At 33.4% G+C, this 23,168-nt stretch overlaps 1 protein-coding gene across 1 annotated transcript in view; it reads right to left on the reverse strand.

Moving 5' to 3' along the window:
• Window positions 1-1,078: 1,078 nt before the first annotated feature.
• Window positions 1,079-23,168, reverse strand: part of LOC141451336 (acid sphingomyelinase-like phosphodiesterase 3b) — a 267,887-nt gene continuing 245,797 nt past the window's right edge. Inside the window, exons 6-10 of the mRNA XM_074122628.1 lie at window positions 8,259-8,445; window positions 7,023-7,135; window positions 6,794-6,882; window positions 6,596-6,685; window positions 1,079-5,839 (exon numbers count right to left, since the gene is read on the reverse strand). Of these exons, the coding sequence (XP_073978729.1) occupies window positions 5,581-5,839; window positions 6,596-6,685; window positions 6,794-6,882; window positions 7,023-7,135; window positions 8,259-8,445 (738 nt within the window). The 3' untranslated portion in view covers window positions 1,079-5,580. The remainder of the gene's footprint in view (window positions 5,840-6,595; window positions 6,686-6,793; window positions 6,883-7,022; window positions 7,136-8,258; window positions 8,446-23,168) is intronic.

Raw genomic sequence — 23,168 nt, forward strand, 5'->3', positions numbered from 1 at the left:
AATACCTTTTTCTTTGTTGATGCAAGATTTTCTTAAAGAAGCTGTAAGACAAAGTATGTAGTTATGGTTAGGTACGATTGATTTATAAGATCGCGATGTTTTATTTTTGCAGAAAGTTAAAGTCTTTTAGAGCTTGTATAAGTCCGAAACTTCAGCCACAGTATAAGGTGATTAATTTTTTATTATAGACGACAAAGCTCAGAGATGATCAGCAAGAATTGTCTGAAAAACAATTTAAAACTAAAACAGTTTCAAAACAGTTTAGAGTTGCGGGATTTAGTTGAGATGGTCATCTGGGCTTGAAATTAGAAGTGAAATAGATTTTTTGTTTTATTACTAAAAACTCTCCAAGATTATAGAATTCCCTGACTGAGCAATGCGAAAATATCCCTCAGTGATATTGAGATGTTGATTTTGACATGCATTCAAAAACACATCAAATATAAGAAGTGAGTGATAAACAAAAGTGGCTTTATAGATTAATTGAGCTATTAAATTTTTCGGATGATTAAATGCAATTTATATTTTTTCAATTTTTTTTTATATAACCGACATTTTTAATTTCTAATTCCTAACTAATTTTTGGTTTTCTTTTATTTGTATGTTTTTTCGGGTTAAAATAAGTAAATATTATATACGAATTAAATAGAGATCTGAAATAATAAAGAGTGACCACTTTTTTTGCTTATCATTGTATGACCTTTATTATTTTGCAGCATAGCTTGATCAGTAAGTAAAAGTGTCAATAAAAAATATTTTGATTTAGGAACTCCCAGACACCTTAGTAATGCGGGCTTTTACGTATTACTATCAAATTAGGTGTCATGGATGGAGACGACTAGCAATCGTGCTTAACAGTAAATTCCTTTTATTAATAAAGTAAAATCCTAGGCTAAGTCCGGGAATCGAACCCAGTAACCACAATACTTATTAGCTTTGCAGGCCTTGCCTCTAACCGCTCGGCTAACGTGGCGCCTTAATCTGGCATTAAATACTATCAAAACATACTTTAAAATATTTGCATTTGTTGCTCTGACAGAAAAAAAAATGCCAACAATAAAAAATATAAAAAACAAAGTTTACAAAATACATTTTATTTCAGTCTACATAATACAATTTTACTTCCTTCTTATTTTCTTAAACAGCTCTCATAAACCCAGAAGTACCTTAATACATTCTGTAAGGACGTTATTCTCTCCGCCTTAAATGTATAAAACATTGATTTTATTTCTTTTTTTAATTTCAATAATTAACTTAAAATAAATATAACTTTTATTATTATTGTATTTGTAAAACATTTAACATTAATTACATATTCCTTTTCTGGTTGTCTATTTCTTTTTTGCAGTGTATCATAATTATAACTTTAATATTTCTGAGTGCGTTAAAATTGAGAAAACAAGAGATCTCCTTTTGATCTTAGTAAGCGACTTTACTCTAAAATAATGAGATAATTATAAATTTCATATTTCATTTAGAAAACATTGTTATTTATTGATATTTTCTATCACCTTTCAAACATTGATAATTCTTTCTACAAAAAGAATTGGTCGCAAACGGTAACTAAATAAACGAAACATTACGTATATCTTTTATAAATTGTTGAAATTAAGGATAAAGAAGTAACCCTTTGAAGAAGATGTGTAAATTGATGTGCATATCATACGTGCCATTTAATCTTAAAATGATTGCGGTATAGCACATTAAAGACAAAATAATATTTTTAAAGGTTATCTGTAACAATTATCAGTACAAATATTTATGTTCTGCAACCAGCTGGATCCAGTCCAATTGATTGCTTAGTGCTTCCAATTCAGTTCTCTCTATAGAGTTTACTTGGCTGCCCTTAAATTTTATTTTCCTAGGAACCATACAGGTTAATGTTCGATGGTTGGTAGTTTTGTCCGTAACAAGAAAACACTGTCTGGAGACCTGCTGTGGGCTGATAAAAGCTATGAGCGCCAAAAACCTCAGAGAAGTAAACTTAAATTACCTACTAAAAAAATTATACCACAACCATCGTTGAGAAAATAATTCTCAGTAGATTGAGGATAAGAAATTAGACATAATTAAACATCATAAACGTTCCTTAAAGACTCTGGAAAGACATGAGCTGGTTTTAACCATTCTGACAGAACAACATTTTAGCTGTTCAAGTTTCATCTGAGTTTAATGTACACAATAATGTAAGCCATAAAATAATAACATAGATCTTTATGTACTTCCATTTTCCATTTCAATAGAAACTTAAATTGTGTGCTTTGATGTTTCTCCTTTTTAGATTTTGTAGTTTTAAATTTAAGTTCACCGTGAATAATTTGATCATCTTGTAGATTCTAATTCATATGAAATATATTTTTATTACTTCTATAATATTATATATTTTTTTTCCAAAATAATCTTTCAAATTATCATAATTTTTTACTTCAAATACTTGTACAATAGAAAATAAATTTATCAGAGAAAAATACTTATTTTACTAATTATTAGATAACTTTGGTTTTGTTTTGTGTTAGTTTTTAAGTAGAGATACACCTATCAAACGGTAATTCTGATTAAAATTTTTATAATATTAAGTATAAAAATCAAAAACATATTTATTTTATACAATAGTACACTTTTTAAAAAACTTATTATTATTCCTTTTATAATTTTAATATTGTAATTATTATACATATATAAATGACACATTTACAATATGGCACCAAAATATTTATAAAGGAATAAGTAAATATATTTATTTACATTACAAGAACTTTAAAGAGGCAAAAAATTTTCTTTTTTTTTTCATAAAGGTAACTTATCAATTATGGCTATGAAGCGTCACATTTATTATATTCAATAGATTTTTAAATTCATCTCTATATGTACATCCAGAACAATATTATCATCTTTATTTTTATTTAAAAATAAAGAACTTCAGTCACTTGAAATAATGATTACATAACTGTATAAAAGATATGCAGTTTTAACTGGTGAGTCAAAATAATGAAGTTACAAAGTATGTGCCATTTCATAGTGTACAAAAAAGAGGCTGGAATTCATTTATAAAGCCTTAAAACACCCAAATTTGTTTACCGGATTCAAAATTAAAATTTTATAGAAGACTTAAATGTTCAGCAGCTTAACATTTTTTATTGACTGTAATCGATTGATAATGAATATGCTTGATATGGCATCCTTTTACTATAAGGATAGACATTTGATACAAAAATGAAAAAGCCAACTGTCGCTAAGGTTATGGCTTCCAAATCAGAGAAAAATGAATTGAGTTTGGAATTGAATAAATTAATAATAATTAAAAACACTTCAATTAGCAATTTAAATAAATTGTTAAAAAACGCAAGTTACGTGTTTGCCGCAGGAAAACGGTTATCTCAGAAAAAAAAAATTAAAATAACTCTTCCTTTTTATTTTTGGTATGCGGAGTTAAGAAGGATTAGTTTCTAGAGACACAATTTTTAGCTCTAGTATGTTGTGGCAAAAATTTGGGCCGATATGACCCTTCTACCATCAGCTTTTGGGCTAAGTATTAACTTGGAAACACAAGGGATTATTTCTGTAACAGAGTAGGTACTAGTTTCAATGATGAAGTATAATTTTGTTCGCTGTTTTTGTTAAAAGATTTACAAAAACTTGATTTTACAAACAGGATATTTTTGGGGGCCTTTTTCTTCGTGTAAAAGATAAATTTTCTTAACCCGCAAAAATTTATTATAAATTTATAAATATATTTTTAATTCCGAGGAAAATATTGATTGAAATCATTTTACAAATTTTAACTTTGCTTGCGTTCTGTTGTAAATAAGCTCGCTTTATTAAATGTCGGGTGTACATAGTGTACATCTTGATATTTGTGTGGTATTGCGGATTCTTTTTCCATTTTTGTCAATGGGTCCAAAAACTTTCTTCAATAGTTATCACTTTCAAATCCTAAGGGTAACTAATTCTTCTGTGATTGAACCTTGTCACAAAATATCTAGAAATGTTTATAGAGAAAGTGTGACTAGAGACTTTACACTGTACTAGAAGAAAGGAATTTAATAAAATCTATTCTATGAAAACTTCATTTTATTTTGAACATTTCCTTCAAAACAGAAAATTCGTAAATCTCCTAACACCGAAATAATTATTAAAAAACAAAAAAGTGTTCCAATTATCAAATTTGAAGTAATATTCTTATAATGTTTTCATTTTTTAAATGACAATCTATTTGACGGGCGACTTAGACAGTATTAAGAATGTTCTTTTTTCCCTGTTCAAGTGCGCGAAAAACTGTTTATATTTTCTAGAAAAAAGAATATACTTCTGCACCTTTTCATGAAAATTTATTGGATACATCCGATATAATATTGTAATTGGCACAAATATTGTTCTTACATCTCGTATTTGAAAATCCTCTGTAAAGGAGCATTTCAAAAATAACTTCAGTTTGGAAAACCACCCACGAAAGTTCAATTTCAGTCGATCGAAAAGAATGATGTACATTTACACACACCAATCAATTAATTCTTTGCTTTTCTCATAAGTGGAAAAGGGCTTATAACTTCTTCTAGACTAAGAGTTTTACCTTCGAGAATCCCAGCGTACCAAAACGAACAAAATTTAAAAAAAGTGATTCCAAACACAAATCCACCAAGCTCTCGCAGGATCATATTTTGTTTTATAGGGCGCAGCACCGCTGAGGCCATTTAGCAGAACACTGCCGACCTCCGGACAATGCTCTCTTGCTCTTACAACACTGTCAGTCTTCGTGACAGTCATCAGTAAGAAGCTCCTAGAAGGGCTTAATTTGAAAGCGGGCAGGAATCGAACCAGCCATCTCTTTTTGGAAGTACAGTGCACTATAACCACTCAGATAAGCATCTCTTACGTCCACAGAAACCGTTTTTTATTACAATACTTGAGTATGGCCAAGTGCAAATACACTTTAGCTCACTCACCACTGTAATTTTAAATTCCATCTAACGTACTTTAACACGGAACATACTGTAAAAACCTTACATATACACCAACTTAACGGAGTCTTAATTTATAACTTTAAATTATGGAGCAATTATCTTTGGAACCTTCTCATCAAGAATCTGATTGGTGCAAGAGCAATAACAGGGCAAGTGATATTTTCATTCGTGATTCAAAAATAAACTACTAGTCTTCGTATCTCTGAATTTTACAAAATAATATTATAATAATAATAGAACATCTTCATTAATCTTCTCTTAAAAAAAAAAATAATAATAATACAGTTATTGAACAAGCGTTTACAATTGTTTATCTTTTTTAAACAACAAAACTAGAGTATTCATAATGTGAGAATTGATGTTACTACAAAAATAAAAATAAAAATGAAAAATAAACATTCACAGGTATATTCTTAATTTTGTTTGAATATTTGTTGTTGTTAAGTGGCTCTAAATTTCTGCTTGAATAGATGAATTACGAGTACATCACATAATACTCTCTTTTGTATGAATATCCTCAAGACTTAGCAGAAATTCTCTCTTTCTCGCTAAGGTTGCAATAGAAAATCATTTAACGTAAGTAATAAAAACAAAAGTAGAGAATGTACACATAAATATATCACCTTAGTGTCAAACAAAACAATGGTAATAATAAAAGCGCCGAGCATATATTGTGAATTTGTGGTGATGAAACTGCATCATCTGTGGCTACAGCCGGCTCTTGGTGTGTATCCAATGCTGCCAAAGCACTCACTCTGGTGTTCAAACAATTCTGATATAATGTATACTCTAATTGGGTTATTGCACAGTAGTGCGAATTGGTCCAAGCAGAATTCGTTGTAAAATTATAACTTCTAACAGAATTTGCCATCCAATACCTGTGAAAATTTCAGTATTAAACTTCTTGGACCAATAAATTAATAATTGAAATTACAGTAGCTAAAAAAAACTTTATGATAGCTTAAAACTTTAATTATCTTACAATGATATATACTGTTTTTGATGATCAAGTAGTACTCTGCACTTATTTATTTTATCTTTATTCAAATTGTAATAATCTTATTATAATTTTGTCTGCATAAATGCATTCCATGTACAACCTATAAGTTAGTATGTTTTGTGAATCTTATTTATAGCTTAAGACTAACTATCGTTAGTAGTGATGAAGCGTAGCAGCTTCAGTATCTTGATCAAAATAGGGTAGGGTTTTGAGTGTTTGATCCTAAAATGAAAACATTTCTTTGGACAAAATTATAATTTTTTTATGATCACTACCTTAAATACGCTTAAGTGAACTGTTTAGCACCGGATAAGCGGTTGGAGTGTGCACGGAAGCCAGTTCACGACCTCGCCGATTTCAGCGAGACCTTTGACCGCCATTGGAAACAGAGATACTGAATGCCTTAAGAGAAAGTAAAAAGAATACCATGTTTTGATCTATAATTGAGAAATATGGACTAATCAGGGACAACATTCCAAATCAGCTCTAGTTTTCTCCTCCCTTTCACAGTGTTACAACATAAACTGATCGATTAATAATAGATTTTACTAAAGATAAGGGAAAAAAAAGCTATTACGATATTGATATGACGAACAAATTTGAAAAAAGTAATAGTTTCTAAAGTGAGACTAACCTTCCAAAAAGGGCCATTCCATCTGATGATGTAAACATTTGAACTAATTCGTGTAACTCTGTTGGACTTACTTCTTCCAGTCCATAGTACCTACAGCATAACAATGAAATCAATAATAATAAAATGTTGAAGATGATAGTTTTATTTAGGAAAAAAATATAAATGGTTCTATTTCATTTCAAAATACAATGATGATACCTTGTAAAATTGTATTCCATGCTCCAATTTGCTTCACCTACTTCATTTGATTTTGCTAGATCCATATAGAACTGCATGTAGTTACGAACCTAAAAAACAAAGTGATTATCTCAACTTCAGTGAATATATCCTATTTTGCATAATTTACAGCAATTACTATTCTTCTTTCTTCTCCAAGTAACTTTAACTGAAGCAATCCAAATTATAAAATACAAATTTTATTTATTACCTGTCCAGTGTCCGTATCAACTTTGTACAACCTCAGGGCAGGATTGTTGACACCGCTCGAAGTCCTACGAGGTGTTACAGCAGGAGCCAAAAATATTGTTGATACAGGAACTCCTAGGAAAATTATATAACATATAGAATTATTAATTTGCAATAAAAATGTTTATAAACATAAAAAATATAACGACTTGGCAACAATCACATCAGTTTTCAATGTTTTAGAAAGAGATGCGCCGATTATGAATACAGATAACCAAAGGCAAGTATTCTCAGTTCAGTACTCATTAATATGAAGTCAGCCGAATAGCAGCAAGGAATGAGTGTTGGATAGAACTGCGTCCAAAACTTTGTGACAAGAGTTTGACTAGAAGTGCAAGAGTCAACATCTGCAAAACAGTCTTAAGACCTGTAGTGCTGCATGGGACGGATACCTGAATTTTTGCAGAAGAAATAAAGCTGAAAATTTGGGAATGGAAGGAGTTGAGGACAATTTTAAGACAGATTAAGGTTAAGCACGTCTAATGGATCTTTAATTGAAGAACTAAGTAGCTAATTTGGAGTTCCAGATCTTGTTTCAATCACTAATTTGGTAAGATTACCCGGGCAGGCTCACTCACATTGAATGGAACAGCAAAGAGATCTCAGATAAGCTTATGAGTATGACCCGGGTAGTAGGCGGTCACGAAGAAGAATCTAAGTTACAGTGGTAACAGAAACTGGAAGAATTCAACGCATTTACGTTGAATTAACCATTACACGGTGGCGGTGAAGAACAGGAGAAACGGAAGCCAAGTTCTAGTCGAATCGTAGAGCCTTAGAAAGACGTATGAACAACATTGTATAATAGAACTAGGTCACAGATTTGCAAGTTTACACTCAATGTATTAGTATTATATTACCCTTGTTTTTAAAATGCTTTTATTGATTTGTCGAGGGTCACACATCAAATATTAATAAGTAGTAATAAAAGTAATTGTTTACTTTTACTAAAACTTGTTACTTTTATTTTTCTCAGCTAAATTAATTTTTCAAAGTTTCTCATTTTGAAATAAACATACAAAATTTTGTAACTTCCTTTCTTTTATAATTTCCTCGATTGAACCTCTGATTTTAACTCTGTTTTTTTTTTTAAACTTCATTCAAGACGGGGACTAAAATAATATCTTGGAGCAATCATTCGATTGTTAATAATGGAAAAAAAGTACAGTAATGGTTCAATATTTATGAAAAAATCTACCTATATTATCGTAGATAAGCCTGAAAGTATCAGAATGTAAATGGCCAAAAAATTGTCCAGTAATTATATCAGAATATCTCTGGATCAGTCTTAGATATCTATCATTGTGTTCTGGAGCCAGGGTGAGTCTTGGCGGAGCTCCTTGACGTTCATCAAATCCAGGCGCTACATGACCAACCAAATATACCTGTAACAAGAAATAAATAAAGTAACTTAAATAAGTATTTAACTAACGAATGATAGTTTGTTGTTCTACTAAGATAATGAAACTAAAAACGTAGGAGAAGAAAAGGTGAGGTGCCCTAAGATCACTATTTTATTGGAAACTGAGCGGTTTCACTGAAACTCAAGGGCATCCCAGTCAAAAATTACTCAATGACCTCAAATTTCTTTGGTCAATAATAAGAATTCTTTAATTTTATTCAATCAAAATTATCATTTTATACAAATTTATAGTGTCTACATGAATATGTGGGTGTATATGTACAAAGATCGCTCAAAATTGATTGTTCCTGTTGTACAGTTATTTGTACTTCCAATCTATTGTATATCTTCTGTCACATGTCAATAGCCAATCTGACTGTATCAGATGCAAATATCTTTGATATTTCCAGCAATGTGGTTCCAACCATTGAACTCAATGATTGAAGTGAAAGTCCGTTAGCTAACCAGAAAACTAGCGACCTAATCAATTCGTCTCTTTTTCAATAATGGGGAACTTTTTGGTGTGCCAACATTCGGAAAAATCTAACTTTATTTAGGTTCCAACAAATTAAGAAGTATCCATAATTTTCTGACTTATGTTGCCCTAGTAGGAAAAAAAGAAGATATTTTTCAAGAATGTATTTATTTATTAAAGAAAAAAAAATATTGGAAGTCCAAGCAAACGCTCTATCTTTATCTGTCAGTCTGTTTCTTTTATTGGTTTTAATGTAAACCGAGAATAGATGCTTACAAGAGGTAAGTCTACGCTGAGAATAAAGCGTCACTAATGTACGAAAAGGGAAAAAGCCATCCCTAGATTTTTCAGTTACTGAATGAGTTAAAATTACCTATTTGTGACAAAATGCCACAGATAACTTGCAGGTACGTTGTGACTTATAGTAAGGTGGAGCTAAACTATAAAAGGTGGCTTAAGAAGACAATAAGAATTGTTTAAAATAAGCGTCTACTAGTTTCAGATTGGCGTCTGCATACCAACCAATTGGTATTAAACAATAAGAAAGGCCCACTAAGAATTTCAAGTATCATTTATGACTAATAATCATTAATGTAACTCTTCATTGGAGTAAGTTACATGAGTGTACAAATAAGTAACTAACAGAACATAATCGACCTGCGAGGTTTAATAAGAGCTCAGAATAAAGGAATAGTAACCTTTTTGGGGCACTCTTTATTACTTTATTATTTAATTTTTTGTAAGTTAAAAATTATACTTGTGTACATAAACAAACTACCTAGTAACACAACTTAAACATTTACGACTTTGTAGTAAATGTCTTAAAAGGAGAAATTATTAGAATTTAGAGAGGGGCACCAAAATTACTGACTTCTTGGCGGTCCATTTTCCTAAAGGTAACCCTTATTTATTTTTTCCAGCTGGGTAATGTTTATTAAAAACATTTTTCCCACTTTAAGGAACTCTCCGTGCTTTCAGGTGAGTTTTCTTTACTTTTTTTCTCACAGACTTTCAAACCTGACACCAAATTTAGTTGCCAGCTAAAGTTCCAGACGTTTACTAAACATTGCTACACATTATAAGACTTGTTCCAGTTCTGTTACGCTCTGCACCGTCCGCAAATAAACGTCTCGTTTGGCTCTATTATTATACAGGTGCCCAAAAACTTTAATTTACTATTTTTGGTAAATATTAATTCTATCTCGGTAATAAATTTCTTTCGTTGACCTCAAGGCTTATTTCTTTGAAGCTATATAGGATCAAAATATGTATTGTTCTTATCACAGTGAGAAGGATTTTTTTTTCCAAAAAAACGGACATTATTCCCACTTTCTACCCAATACTAGAAATTTCCAAGACTAGAGCTCAGCAGATTACTTCAGGCATTCAGTTGTTATTTACCAAATCAATCATAATTCTAATTACCGTTACTCTCTTTTCTAATTTCGATTCCAAACGTTTTTTTTTATCACAGTCATAATATATAAATTTATTCTCGTCATTGGTCTAAGCTCGAGTTATTTGTATCTATAATAAAATATATTGTAAGTTGGAAGGGAAGTTTTGCGAAATTAATCATGTGAACTTCGCTAACTTTCAAAATGAAATATTAAATGACTACAATTTAGTTGCTACACTAAATTAAAAGAAATCTTAAAAAGGCCAACATACTTCATTAAACATTTATTATAAGTTTTGAAAACCGGTGATATCATCAATGCAGAGAGATAAATTCGAGAGGATTCAACAAAATCTACAGGAAATTATATCAACAATTCAATGTTAACAGAATAAAAAATGGATGTATCAACCTGGATTTGGATACTATGCTTTGATAGGTCTACCTAAACATTTTATAAATCACCGTCCAAAAATGGATTGAATTGGAAAAAAATAAAAGATAGTTATACTTCACACATCATACTTTTCAGACCTAAAACAATTTTTATTATTTTTGTAAACACTCGTCAATACCAGGTTTGGACAGATATATTCTCTTTAGAATTCACACGGATTTTATACTATATTGCTTACCGATAAGCTGCTTCTTTGAGAAGCTCCAAGAAGGATCTCTTTCTCCTTTTTGTGGGTTAAGAGGGGATAAGAGCCATCATAGGCTCAGATCCAAATGGTTGTTATCAAAATATATATTCTGGTAGCAGAATTGAACATACAACTTACTACTATGACTAGGTATTTTATAGGAGTGTTTAAAGTTGCTTCCTCCTGAAAGTTAGCCAGTCCAAAAATTAAATTTTTTCTAAAAAAAGTTAAAAATAAAAGCTAAAAAATCTAAAAATATTTAAAATCTAAAAATATTTCGTAAATTAGGTGAGTAGGAATATTGGTTGATAAACGGAGTAATATATCTTACGTTTAGAGAGGATAAGGCTTTATCATCTCGGATTTAGTCAGATTATCTCGCATCATTATTTATGATAATCTCCTTCACATATACATACATTCACCTGTGATTAATTGACCCATACCCAGATTAAGTCTTTGTAGAATTTGTTTTTTTAAACCTACGGAGTTTTCTTGACAGTTAAAAAAAAAAAAAAATTATTGTAGTTTATACGGTATAAGTTACAATAGAGGGATCTAGTTTTTTAAAAAAATTATAATCCGAAAATTTAGTTATTCATGACTACTGAGTGCTTAACATTAAAAGACTGAATACGAAATGTGGCTATTAAATAACGAGACTGATGATGCTACAGAAGAAGCATTCTGCATGCGCCAAATTTTAACGACCGACAACTGTGCAGCTTAAAGCCTTCTCTTTCGATTGCAGCGTCTCACGTGTTTGTAGAGAAATCTGTCTGACCGGAAACGTCGTTTGTCTAAGAGGTGTTAGTTTCGAATTGCCGAAAACATGATACTACACATGTAGTAGAGCAACGAATTGTCGTGAAAAATTTCACATGAAACTTGGTAAAACCGCTACTGTTACTTATCTTTTATTAAAAGAAGTTAATGGCGATGAATATTAATCACATGCGCGAGTTTTTGAGTGGTTGAAGCGTTTCCAAGATGGCCGAGAAGACATCAGAGATGACCGCCCGGGTCGCCCTTCCACGTCCAAAAACGGATGAAAATATCGATTATAATTCATCAACATTACTACCGTGATGTGCTTGCTCAACTCCGTGAAAGAGTAAGGAAAAAAACGACCCGATTTGTGGAAGAACAAGTCACGGGGTTCTCCATCAAGACAACGCGCCGGCTCACACTGCATTGTCTGTCAAGACGTTTCTAGCCAAGTTCAACATCCCAGTTTTAGGCCAGACCTGGCCCCATATGACTTGTTATCTGTTCCCCAAAGTCAAATTTGCATTAAAAGGAACTCGATTTCAGTCCGTTGAAGCTGTGAAAGAAAAAGCGGCACGCGTCATGCAGGAGCTCACAGAAAAAGACTTCCAGCACTGTTTGGAACAATGGTAAATTCGCTTGGAGCGTTGTAGGGATAGGGGAGGGGTGTATATTGAAGGGGATAATAACTAAAATTGTATAAATTTAAAATAAAATGTTTTACAGCAATAGTCTCGTTATTTAATAGCCACACCTCGTAAAATGTGTCTCAACTATAAAAATTTCAGAAGAAGAGATGAGTCATGTAAGTAATGATTTTGGCTTTATTTTTGAAAAATGACTGATGGCTGGCTACACGGGCTTTCAATAGTTATTTTAAAGCCTGAGTGCTCAAACGAACCGTCAAGAATTTTCACATTCTCAAGATTTCTACTGAAAGTCTCTACTTTTGTCTGGAAACTTAAAAGCAATATTGTATTAAAGGAAGGAAAATTATGAATACCTGGAATAACAGCCATGTATTTTTTCCCCTCTGTCTGCCCTAACGTGGAAACAAATAGGTAACAGCTGAGCATTTTATTTTGTAATTCTTATTTCTAAATTGCAGTTAGTTTTTTTTTTTTTTTTTTAGCTTGCATTGCTGAGCCTGAGCTGATATTCAGTGCATCTCTAGAGTAAACCAAACGATGTAAATTTTACAATTCTTGCGCACAAATAATCTTATGTTCATCGGCCCTGATTTTCCTGATCTGCTTGAGTTTTTCGAAGGATATTTCAAAAAAGTTAGTCTGTGGCCGAAAATAACACTAGTATATGAGTCCTGTCCGCCCTTATATATTTTATTTCTTAGAGCTTACAGCTCTGTACACAAAAGAAAACAGTCTAAAAGCCCCAGCAGTGCACTGAAAATGGCTTCGAACCCTTTTATGTTGATGTGTCTTAGCTTAAAAAAGAGCACACACTAAAAAAAAAGATATTCCTCGTATTTCTCCTGAAGCTCTATAAATTGCTACATAAATAATCTCATTAATTCTTTCAACACTATTGGAAGCACTATCGAAATGAAATAGTGCACACTAAAACAATTAAGCAAAGTTTGACCTAAAAAAAAGTTTATCGACCGTAGAAAAGCTGTACCACACTAAGAACATACATTAAGATATTAACTGACTAAGTAAAACTACCAAGTTATATAGAAACTATTATTTGCCAAGTGATTATTTTTCATCCTATTTTTCCATAACGTATTACAATGAATTATAGAAGGGGGAAGTCTTAGTTCAATTTATTTTTCAGTCTCTGTTACATAAAAGTTTTATTAAAGTTCTTTTATTAAACTTTGCAATTTTGCTAAGCAGCATTCATTTCACTTTAAACAAGAAAGAAAAAAAAGAGGTTACTCTCGTGTTTTTGTTGTTTAGATGAAGTTACAGTAAATTTTCTTGAGTTTGCCAAAGTAAATGCCAAATTTTAAATACAAAATATATATTTTAGGGTCTTTATTTAAACAACTTCTACTTGTAGAATATGAAATATTCAATTAACCCGCTTTTGATGGCACAAATTCCGCGAATTCAGTGAAATGAATGGAATTTTTCCGTTCATTTTGCATGAATGTGGGCAGAATGTGCATTGCATACGAGCGCCTTGATTGAGAAGCAACACTCTAGTAAAATATAAAAAAATTAATAATTCAAATAGAAAATATAAATATGTGTGGTTAATTTCGTTATGAAGATTTAAACCGGTCGCTACGCCAATGAGGTGTTTTTCTTCTTTTTGTTTTTACTCCTTACAATGAACAGAACTTCAAATTAACTACAACGAACATCACTTCACACAAGAGCTTTAGGCTTCTCTTGAAACGCCGTTTAAATGAAGTTTACAGGAAAAATGTTTCCAGTATTAGTAAAAACCCTTCATATTACAAAGTATGGCCGAACATCATGCGCATTTTAAGGCAATTAGATAGTAGATTGGATCTCTGAACAGAGACCTATTCTGCAGATTCCAGGAAAAAAGAAAATAAATGCAAGTATCAAGGGCATTGCAATAGTTAGTATTTTTATTGTTTTCTCAAGTAGCTCTGCCAGTATAAGACTTAATATCGTCTAATTAGGGAACAAGGCCGGCATGTTGCTAGATTCATTTTTTTACGCCCATTTAATAAAAAAGAAAAAGAAGAAAAAGGAAGTTAAGAGTTCATTTGTTCTACTGTTGGTAGAAATTAAGTCGAGAGAACCTCCTTTACATGTAATAGCACCTATAATCAGCTTAACAATCGACTCAACTAAATTATAACATCCAAGAATTTTTTTTTTTTTTTGCGAGGGGGAAAAATGCCAAAGGCACCTTCCGACGATCTGTCGGTTGTGTGGGGCTCGACCCACTAAAAAAACCCCTCCCCTTCAGGCGTAAATATCCATCCCGGAACCGCCAAACAGCATTACTTCGGGATGGCGCCTCGTTACTTGGCTTTCCTTCTATTTATTGCTCTTCCACCTTACCTACAATAATTCGAGGTCCTTCTTTTTCCTTATTAATATTTTTTTAGCAATGGAAGATACTTTTGCCCAGGCTTCCTCGTCTTCCAGCATCCGTCCGACGATGCTGTCCGGAGCTATTGGACCGGTGACTTCCTGCAAGCTTCTTCTTTCTTGTTCCCATCGTGTACACTCAAAAAAGGTGTGCAGGGCGTCATCCGAGTCCGAGTCCCCGTAAATACACGCCCCAGACGGCCTTTTCCCTATTTTTTTTAAGGAATCTTGCGAAATACCCGTGGCCAGTAAGGAATTGTGTGAGGTAATAATCCACCTCCCCATGTTTCCTTTCTGCCCAGATCACCGGGTCAACAATTAATTTTGCCGTCCATCGCCCATGGCGGTCATTGGCCCAGCAGGCTCTCCAATCTTGTGCCAGCCGAGCAGTCGCTCTCTTTTTGGCGTCGGTACTACCTAGAGACTCCCTCAGCAGGTAGGTCCTTCTTCTGGCCATTGCCACCAAGTCAATGGGGGGAACACCTGCTATTACCAGGGCCGCCGACCTCGAAACCGTCCTATAAGCACTGATAATTTTCAGTGCCCCTTTTCTTTGGACTGCCGCCAGCCACTTCTTATGTTTTCCTTTTTTTAGGGCTTCCGCCCAAATTTCGCTGCCATATAACATGGCAGCATTTGCCGCGGACATCAGGAGCCGTCTCTTGCTAGGCAAAGGTCCTCCAACGTTTGCCATTAGCCTGCTTAGTGCCGATGTGGTTTTTTCAGCTTTAAGAGATACATGTTTTAAATGTTCCCCAAAAGTTAGTTTTGTATCTAGGAATACTCCTAGATATTTTAACGCGCTCTTGGTTCCCATTGCAACCCCTCCCACTTGCATCTGGATTCTGGTATCAATGTGCCGTCTTGTAATGAGGAGGACTTCCGTCTTTTGTGATGCCAATTCCATACCATGATCCTCTAACCAGGATTGTGTACGGCGCATTACCTGGTTAAGCCTTAGTTGAGCATCATCTATGTCTCTAGCCGAGATAACAGCTACAATGTCGTCCGCATATCCAACTAGAAAGGTGTCATTTGGCATTTCCATACGCAAAATTCCATCATAAGCCACATTCCAGAGGTCTGGGCCAAGGATCGAACCCTGCGCAGCTCCGCCCGTAATCTCCAGCTGTCGGATACCCTCAGTCGTTTCGTACTGAAGCTGCCTATCGCTCAGGTAGCTATCCATCATCCTAAGCAAATATCCGGGCACCTGGAAATCCTTCTCCAGGGCTCTCAACATATCTGACCACCTAGCTGAGTTGAAAGCGTTTTTCACATCCAATGTTGCCAAGAGTACGATCTTTCTCGAGTAGTGACTACATGTATTGCCGCGTTGGTTGCTTTCATGACCTCTTCAACTGCCCCGATTGTGGAACGTCCACTCCTGAAACCATACTGACGAATAGCTAAGTCCCCCGCATTCTTAACTGCTTCTAGCAAGCGAGGTTTAATCAATCGTTCCAGCAGTTTCCCAGCCGTATCCAGCATGCATAATGGTCTGTATGCTGACGCGGTATTTGGATCTCCTTTCCCTTTACTGATCAGAACCAGGCGCTGAATTTTCCAGATCTCCGGGAAAATACCCGCCTCCAAACACTGATTGTACATGTTCAACAAGAGCCATGGGCAAACTTGAGCAGTGATCCTGAGTACCTCGGAAGGAATACCATCTGGTCCTGGGGCCCGCTTGTTTCGCATTAAGGCTACTGCGTTGTATAGTTCGTCTTCTGTGAATTTCGGTATCTCTGCATTAGAACAGAGATACTGATGTTTCTTCCTGCTTGGTCGAGTCGGGAACAAATTCGTTACAATATGTTTCATTTGCGCAGCCTCGAATTTAGGTATTGGCCGTAAATACCCAAGCTTGCGCATTACAATTTTGTATCCCCTACCCCAAGGGTCCAGATCTATTTCCTTTCTTAACTCTTCCCATTTCTGTCGCTTACTCCTATTTATAGAGTGTTTCAAGGCTTTCTTAGCAGCTCTATACTCCTCCTGTTCCACTTCTGCCTCACTCGCATTTCTTCTCCGTGTCCTGGTTGCCTTCCGCCTCAGACGCAAGCAGTTCCTTCTGAGCTGCGCAATTTCCTCCGTCCACCAGTGCGCTGGCCCTTTATTTCCGCGAAACTTACCCTTTCTAGGCATGGCTGCATCACAGGCTTTCTGAATAAGACGCATAGTAGCTCTTACCACCTCTTGTGGGGTCCCCACCACATCCATCGCAGTTGCTTGTCCTTGTTCTATAATCAGAGTAAAAGCATCTTTATTTAATTTAGCCAGGTTCCAGCCAAGTTTTTTGTTGGCATCGCTTTTAGTTACCTTTCTACGCTGATTGAAATGAAACACGATATACTGATGGTATAACATCCAAGATTGGTATACTACAGGCTACAGGTATCTTTACTTCAGCGAATCTAGCTCTCACTACCAATTAGTGACAGTCCCTCTTCGATCGATATTACCTCTTTCAAAAGCTGATACAAGGAAATGTAATATCATTTAAATATTTCATAGTTCTAAATAATTGTTACACAAAATTTTCAAACTGGTAATTTCATATCGCTACATCTCACTTTGATATGGATTACTTCTTTCTCACTCACTTTCTATTATGGTCAGAGCTAAAATAAACCTAAAGGGTGGCTTCCATTTGGAACAAGAAAAGTAAAATACAAGAGAAAAACTCTAAATTTGCTTCCAATTCGTCTAGATTTCTACGTTTTCTGCCTTTCTCACTTTATATTATGGCCAGGGCTAAAATAAACCTAAAGGGTGGCTTCCATTTGGAACAAGAAAAGTAAAATACAAGAGAAAAACTCTAAATTTGCTTCCAATTCGTCTAGATTTCTACGTTTTCTGCCTTTCTAACTTTATATTATGGCCAGGGCTAAAATAAACCTAAAGGGTGGCTTCCATTTGGAACAAGAAAAGTAAAATACAAGAGAAAAACTCTAAATTTGCTTCCAATTCGTCTAGATTTCTACGTTTTCTGCCTTTCTCACTTTATATTATGGCCAGGGCTAAAATAAACATAAAGGGTGGCTTCCATTTGGAACAAGAAAAGTAAAATACAAGAGAAAAACTCTAAATTTGCTTCCAATTCGTCTAGATTTCTACGTTTTCTGCCTTTCTCACTTTATATTATGGCCAGGGCTAAAATAAACATAAAGGGTGGCCATTATTTGGAAAAAGAAAAGTAAAATACAAGGGAAAACTATAAATTGGCTTCCAGTTCGTCTAAATTTCTACTTTTTCTTTCTCTCTCACTTAATATTATGGCCAGGGCTAAAATAAACATAAAGGGTGGCCTTCATTTGGAAAAAGAAAAGTAAAATACAAGAGAAAAACTATAAATTTGCTTCCAATTCGTCTAGATTTCTACGTTTTCTGCCTCTCTCACTTTATATTATGGCCAGGGCTAAAATAAACCTAAAGGGTGGCCTTCATTTGGAACAAGAAAAGTAAAATGCAAGGGAAAACTATAAATTGGCTTCCAGTTCGTCTAAATTTCTACTTTTTCTTTCTCTCTCACTTAATATTATGGCCAGGGCTAAAACAAACATAAAGGGTGGCCATCATTTGGAAAAAGAAAAGTAAAATACAAGGGAAAACTATAAATTGGCTTCCAGTTCGTCTAAATTTCTACTTTTTCTTTCTCTCTCACTTAATATTATGGCCAGGGCTAAAACAAACATAAAGGGTGGCCTTCATTTGGAAAAAGAAAAGTAAAATACAAGAGAAAAACTATTAATTGGCTTCCAGTTCGTCTAAATTTCTACTTTTTCTTTCTCTCTCACTTAATATTATGGCCAGGGCTAAAATAAACATAAAGGGTGGCCTTCATTTGGAAAAAGAAAAGTAAAATACAAGGGAAAACTATAAATTGGCTTCCAGTTCGTCTAAATTTCTACTTTTTCTTTCTCTCTCACTTAATATTATGGCCAGGGCTAAAATAAACCTAAAGGGTGGCCTTCATTTGGAACAAGAAAAGTAAAATGCAAGGGAAAACTATAAATTGGCTTCCAGTTCGTCTAAATTTCTACTTTTTCTTTCTCTCTCACTTAATATTATGGCCAGGGCTAAAACAAACATAAAGGGGGGCCATCATTTGGAAAAAGAAAAGTAAAATACAAGGGAAAACTATAAATTGGCTTCCAGTTCGTCTAAATTTCTACTTTTTCTTTCTCTCTCACTTAATATTATGGCCAGGGCTAAAATAAACATAAAGGGTGGCCATCATTTGGAAAAAGAAAAGTAAAATACAAGGGAAAACTATAAATTGGCTTCCAGTTCGTCTAAATTTCTACTTTTTCTTTCTCTCTCACTTTATATTATGGCCAGGGCTAAAATAAACATAAAGGGTGGCCTTCATTTGGAAAAAGAAAAGTAAAATACAAGAGAAAAACTATAAATTTGCTTCCAGTTCGGCTAGATTTCTACTTTTTCTAATTTAACGTCACGTAACTTCTAAACACTACATCAACCGACTTCAACACTTCAGTCTATGCAACGTAAAATATAATTCAATTCAGCCCGACAATAACAAATGAGTACAGTATGTAAGTGATGGGTAGTATATGTAGAAAATTTATGAATTAGATGCTGTTCCCTTCTACTTCTCAAATCATACAATTCATAAAGACTAAATATTTTTTACTTTTTTAAATTAGCTCAACACTGTTTAAAATTCTTGCTAATTAAAACTCTTTACAAACCTAAACAGTCATGACAACTGTCTGATTCGCTATCTGTCCACCACAACACGTTTCTCAAATCCACAATGAATGGCGGTGGACATGAGACATTTTATTAGAACGACCAATTATTATGATGTTGCTAATGAGGCGAATGGATGGTCATCGTTACAAGATACCAACTTCTTTTTAGCTATATACGAATACATCATTTTTAATCTTGTTCGTTTTGCTTTGTTGTACAGCTGTAACTCAAACCGCAACAAAAAATAAATACATAAATAAAGTAAAATAAAATAAAAATCAAATAATATCAAACATAATGTAATTTGATTCAGTCGGACAGTAAAAAATGAGTACAGTATGTAAGTGATGGGTAGGATAGAAAATTCATGAAGTAGAAAATAACTTAAACGAGAATCCCAAGCAGTCTCCAGAGATAAGAAAAAGAATAAGCTTCGAGGGTGACAAGAAGGAAAAGAAACCTCAGAGTGGAGAACCAAAAAATAAATATTGCAGAATTCTTGATCAATATTCAATAAAAACAAAGATACAGATCTGAACGCTGGAAAGAATCGTTCAGGTAGTAAAACTTAACAATAAATGAAAATAAAATGAGTTATTCCAAAATATTGTTGAGCATTCAATCATACAGTTATAAATTACATTCAATATTAAACAGTAAGTCAGTAAATCAATATTCATCAATGTTTCTCTCTCACTCTCCAGGGTTTTGTTTAAAACATCAGGGCTGATTGCGTCACATCATCAACCCCGTACAAATGCCTTCGTAGTTCGTCCACTACCATCATAGCTTGCACTATACTTGCAGAACTAAATTTGTTTACAATTAACCAGCAGCAAAATAAGTAATATCTTTTTTTTTCAGGAGGGCAGATAGCTAACACACTTTACTTGAGTTACTCGTATTATTACATTACATAAAATGCAAGTTGATTACTGGAAATCTAATATAGTTACACAATCTTTCTTAGATTTGCAGGCTGCCCTTTTAAACAAAGTCTACAGTGGAGACTTTAAACTTAATGAACGGGATCAATATTATTATTTTCTTTTCTTAATTTTATGTTTTTAATTTAAATCGAAATTTGATTTTGGAAATGATAGTGGAAGATTAGTGATTCAATCATTGATTGAAACATTGATGATGTCTTATCTTCTTCAGGTGCGCCAGACGTTATTTGGTTGACTAATAAAACTAATATTTCCCGACATTCTCTGAATTTAAGTAATTAGAAATAAAGAGGGTATACCAATGGTCAGAGTGCTACCCAAAACGCTCTTTATTTCTATAGTGGGTGGCGTATATCCATCGGGAGGAAAATGCGTTTGACGAAGAACTAAATTTTAGAGATAAACTAGGAGTGCTTTTTTTGGGGGCGAATGATTTAATTCTCTCTAAATAGAGCTATTTTAATAGAAATAAATAAGCAAATTCGATACAGCGAGAGGATGAAGAAGAAAGCATTCACTTCCCTTGGAGATTGCAAATAAAAACAACCTCCAATACATCTGCCATCTTTTAGTTTACAAAAATAGCTGTTAGATTTTTACTTCCTATGAGCTTCTTACATCACGATGATGTACGTCGTTGTTAGTAAAGACCGTCCGGAGACAGAGCTCTGGGAAAAGCACCGGGCGACAATAACCTCAGATGTGGAAGTCCTTAAATTAAACAAAAATAATAATAAATAAATAAACAAAACTTAAAATAAATAAATAAAAAGCTGTATGGTCGAGTTACTTGGTTGGCTAGCTTCACCGGTATTACCGCCTGATTTACTCCTTGCGCCAATATTATAGTATGCTGCTTCAAATTCATCAATTTCAGGCAGGCAATTTGTTATAACTTCCAATTAATCAATGTTCACTTCGAGATAGCATTTTATCTTTCATTATTTATTTAATTCACCAAGCAATCATTATCCATCGCTTTGCTTGAAGAACTGTAAGTATGGAATAGAGATTTAAGTTAAGTTCATTAATAAGGATGTATGTTTGCTCGTATTCTAAACCTCCTTCAACACGATTTCTCTCTCAATCACCCTCTTGAAAGGAGCGTATTCGAAAAGTTAGAGCTCCAAAATTCCCATGCAATTCGTCAAAAATTACTCCTCTTAGTGATTTCACAACTCCAAATAAAATTGTAATTCAATTTATTGATTGAACAATTAAATGAATTGAAACAATAAAATTCATTCCATTTCCAACAATGATTATTAAAAAGAAATTAAATAAACCCTGACCCACACTGTTCTATTTTCAATTTTTTGTTTGTTTGTATCTTAATTGCGTGTTAATGGGTTGGAAAGTGGAATTTCCTTTTTCCCCTCTTGGTTACGAATTTAATTAAAGATAAAGGAAATGGAGGAAAAAAAGGGTTGTTTCACTTTTAATTTTCGTGTAAAAACAATATATTTATATGAAACACTCCTTCTGTTTTTAACAACTAAACGATTTTTGGAGGCAATAAAAGCAGAAGAAAAACGTTTAGAAAAAGAAAAAAGAAATACTGAACTCTAAAACAAATTCTTTCAAGTTTAAGAATCATAAATCTTTTTAAGAAAATTTAAATTAAATCAGTATGTTTGAAATATCGGATTACGGGCACAAATGGTGATTTAATTCCAAAAATTGTTTAAAACTTTTAACTTAATTCAAAATTAAACTTCTTTTCCTTGATTTAGCCTTAATTCAGAAATTCCACCATTAGAATAAATTTAGAGATAATGATGTCCACTATTTCCGTCTTGGTGTGGTATCATGACTTTTTTTATTTTCTTTAGTGATATTTATATGTAAGATGGTCCATTATTACAATCCTGATGATTCAAGCCTAATTAAGAAGCACTTCAAAGCATCAAAATGTATGTGTTTCCTAAGTGAAGTGTAAATAGAATCAAATTAGAATAGATTTGCTCATTTATTTCTATTAAGATAGCTCTGTCTAGAGAGACCTGTTCAAATCTAGATGGACTTTTCGCAGTCTTGAGTCAGTTTAAACGTTCGCCTGCTACAGCTGGGAGTACTCCTTAGAACTCAGCCTGCAGTTCGAAAGCTTGGCAAATAAAATTATAACTGAATTAGGCAGCTTTCTTTTTTTTTTTGGATTAATGAATCAATCACTAAAAGAGATGATGAATTCACAACAATTAATTGTAGAGCCGTATTAATAATACACAGGCAACAAAGGATGGATTCCTAGTGTATACTTAAGACAACTACTAGCGCATTCTATTATAATTACCAAAATTGTGGTTCATTTCTAATAACAACTCAAATAGTCAAGACCAACACTCTGAAACAAAATCATCGATGGAGATAGCCAACAATTCTTGAATGATTACATTTTATATTTAATTGTGCCTTTTTATCTCATCTCATTCATTAATTTTGGGGCAAAAGGAAATTATGATCATAAGCACCGTGAATGTAGGGGATGAATTTATTCGATACCTTTTGAACGCTATGATTCCAACTATATTAATTTCTGTGAGGCACATTGCTGTTATCAAAACTGATATAATCAAAATAATAGCAAATAACTCAAGTAGAAAATATTAATTTCTCGAATGCTTTACCCATTACACCACTCTATTAAGGTTCATTTATGTTTCAAAATTAAGAGATTTGCGTATTTAATATAGTTGGATGCGAAATTAAT

The sequence above is a fragment of the Rhodnius prolixus genome, unplaced genomic scaffold (assembly GCF_049639745.1).
Source record: "Rhodnius prolixus isolate KJV_2025 unplaced genomic scaffold, Rpr scaffold_8, whole genome shotgun sequence".
NCBI lineage: Eukaryota > Metazoa > Arthropoda > Insecta > Hemiptera > Reduviidae > Rhodnius > Rhodnius prolixus.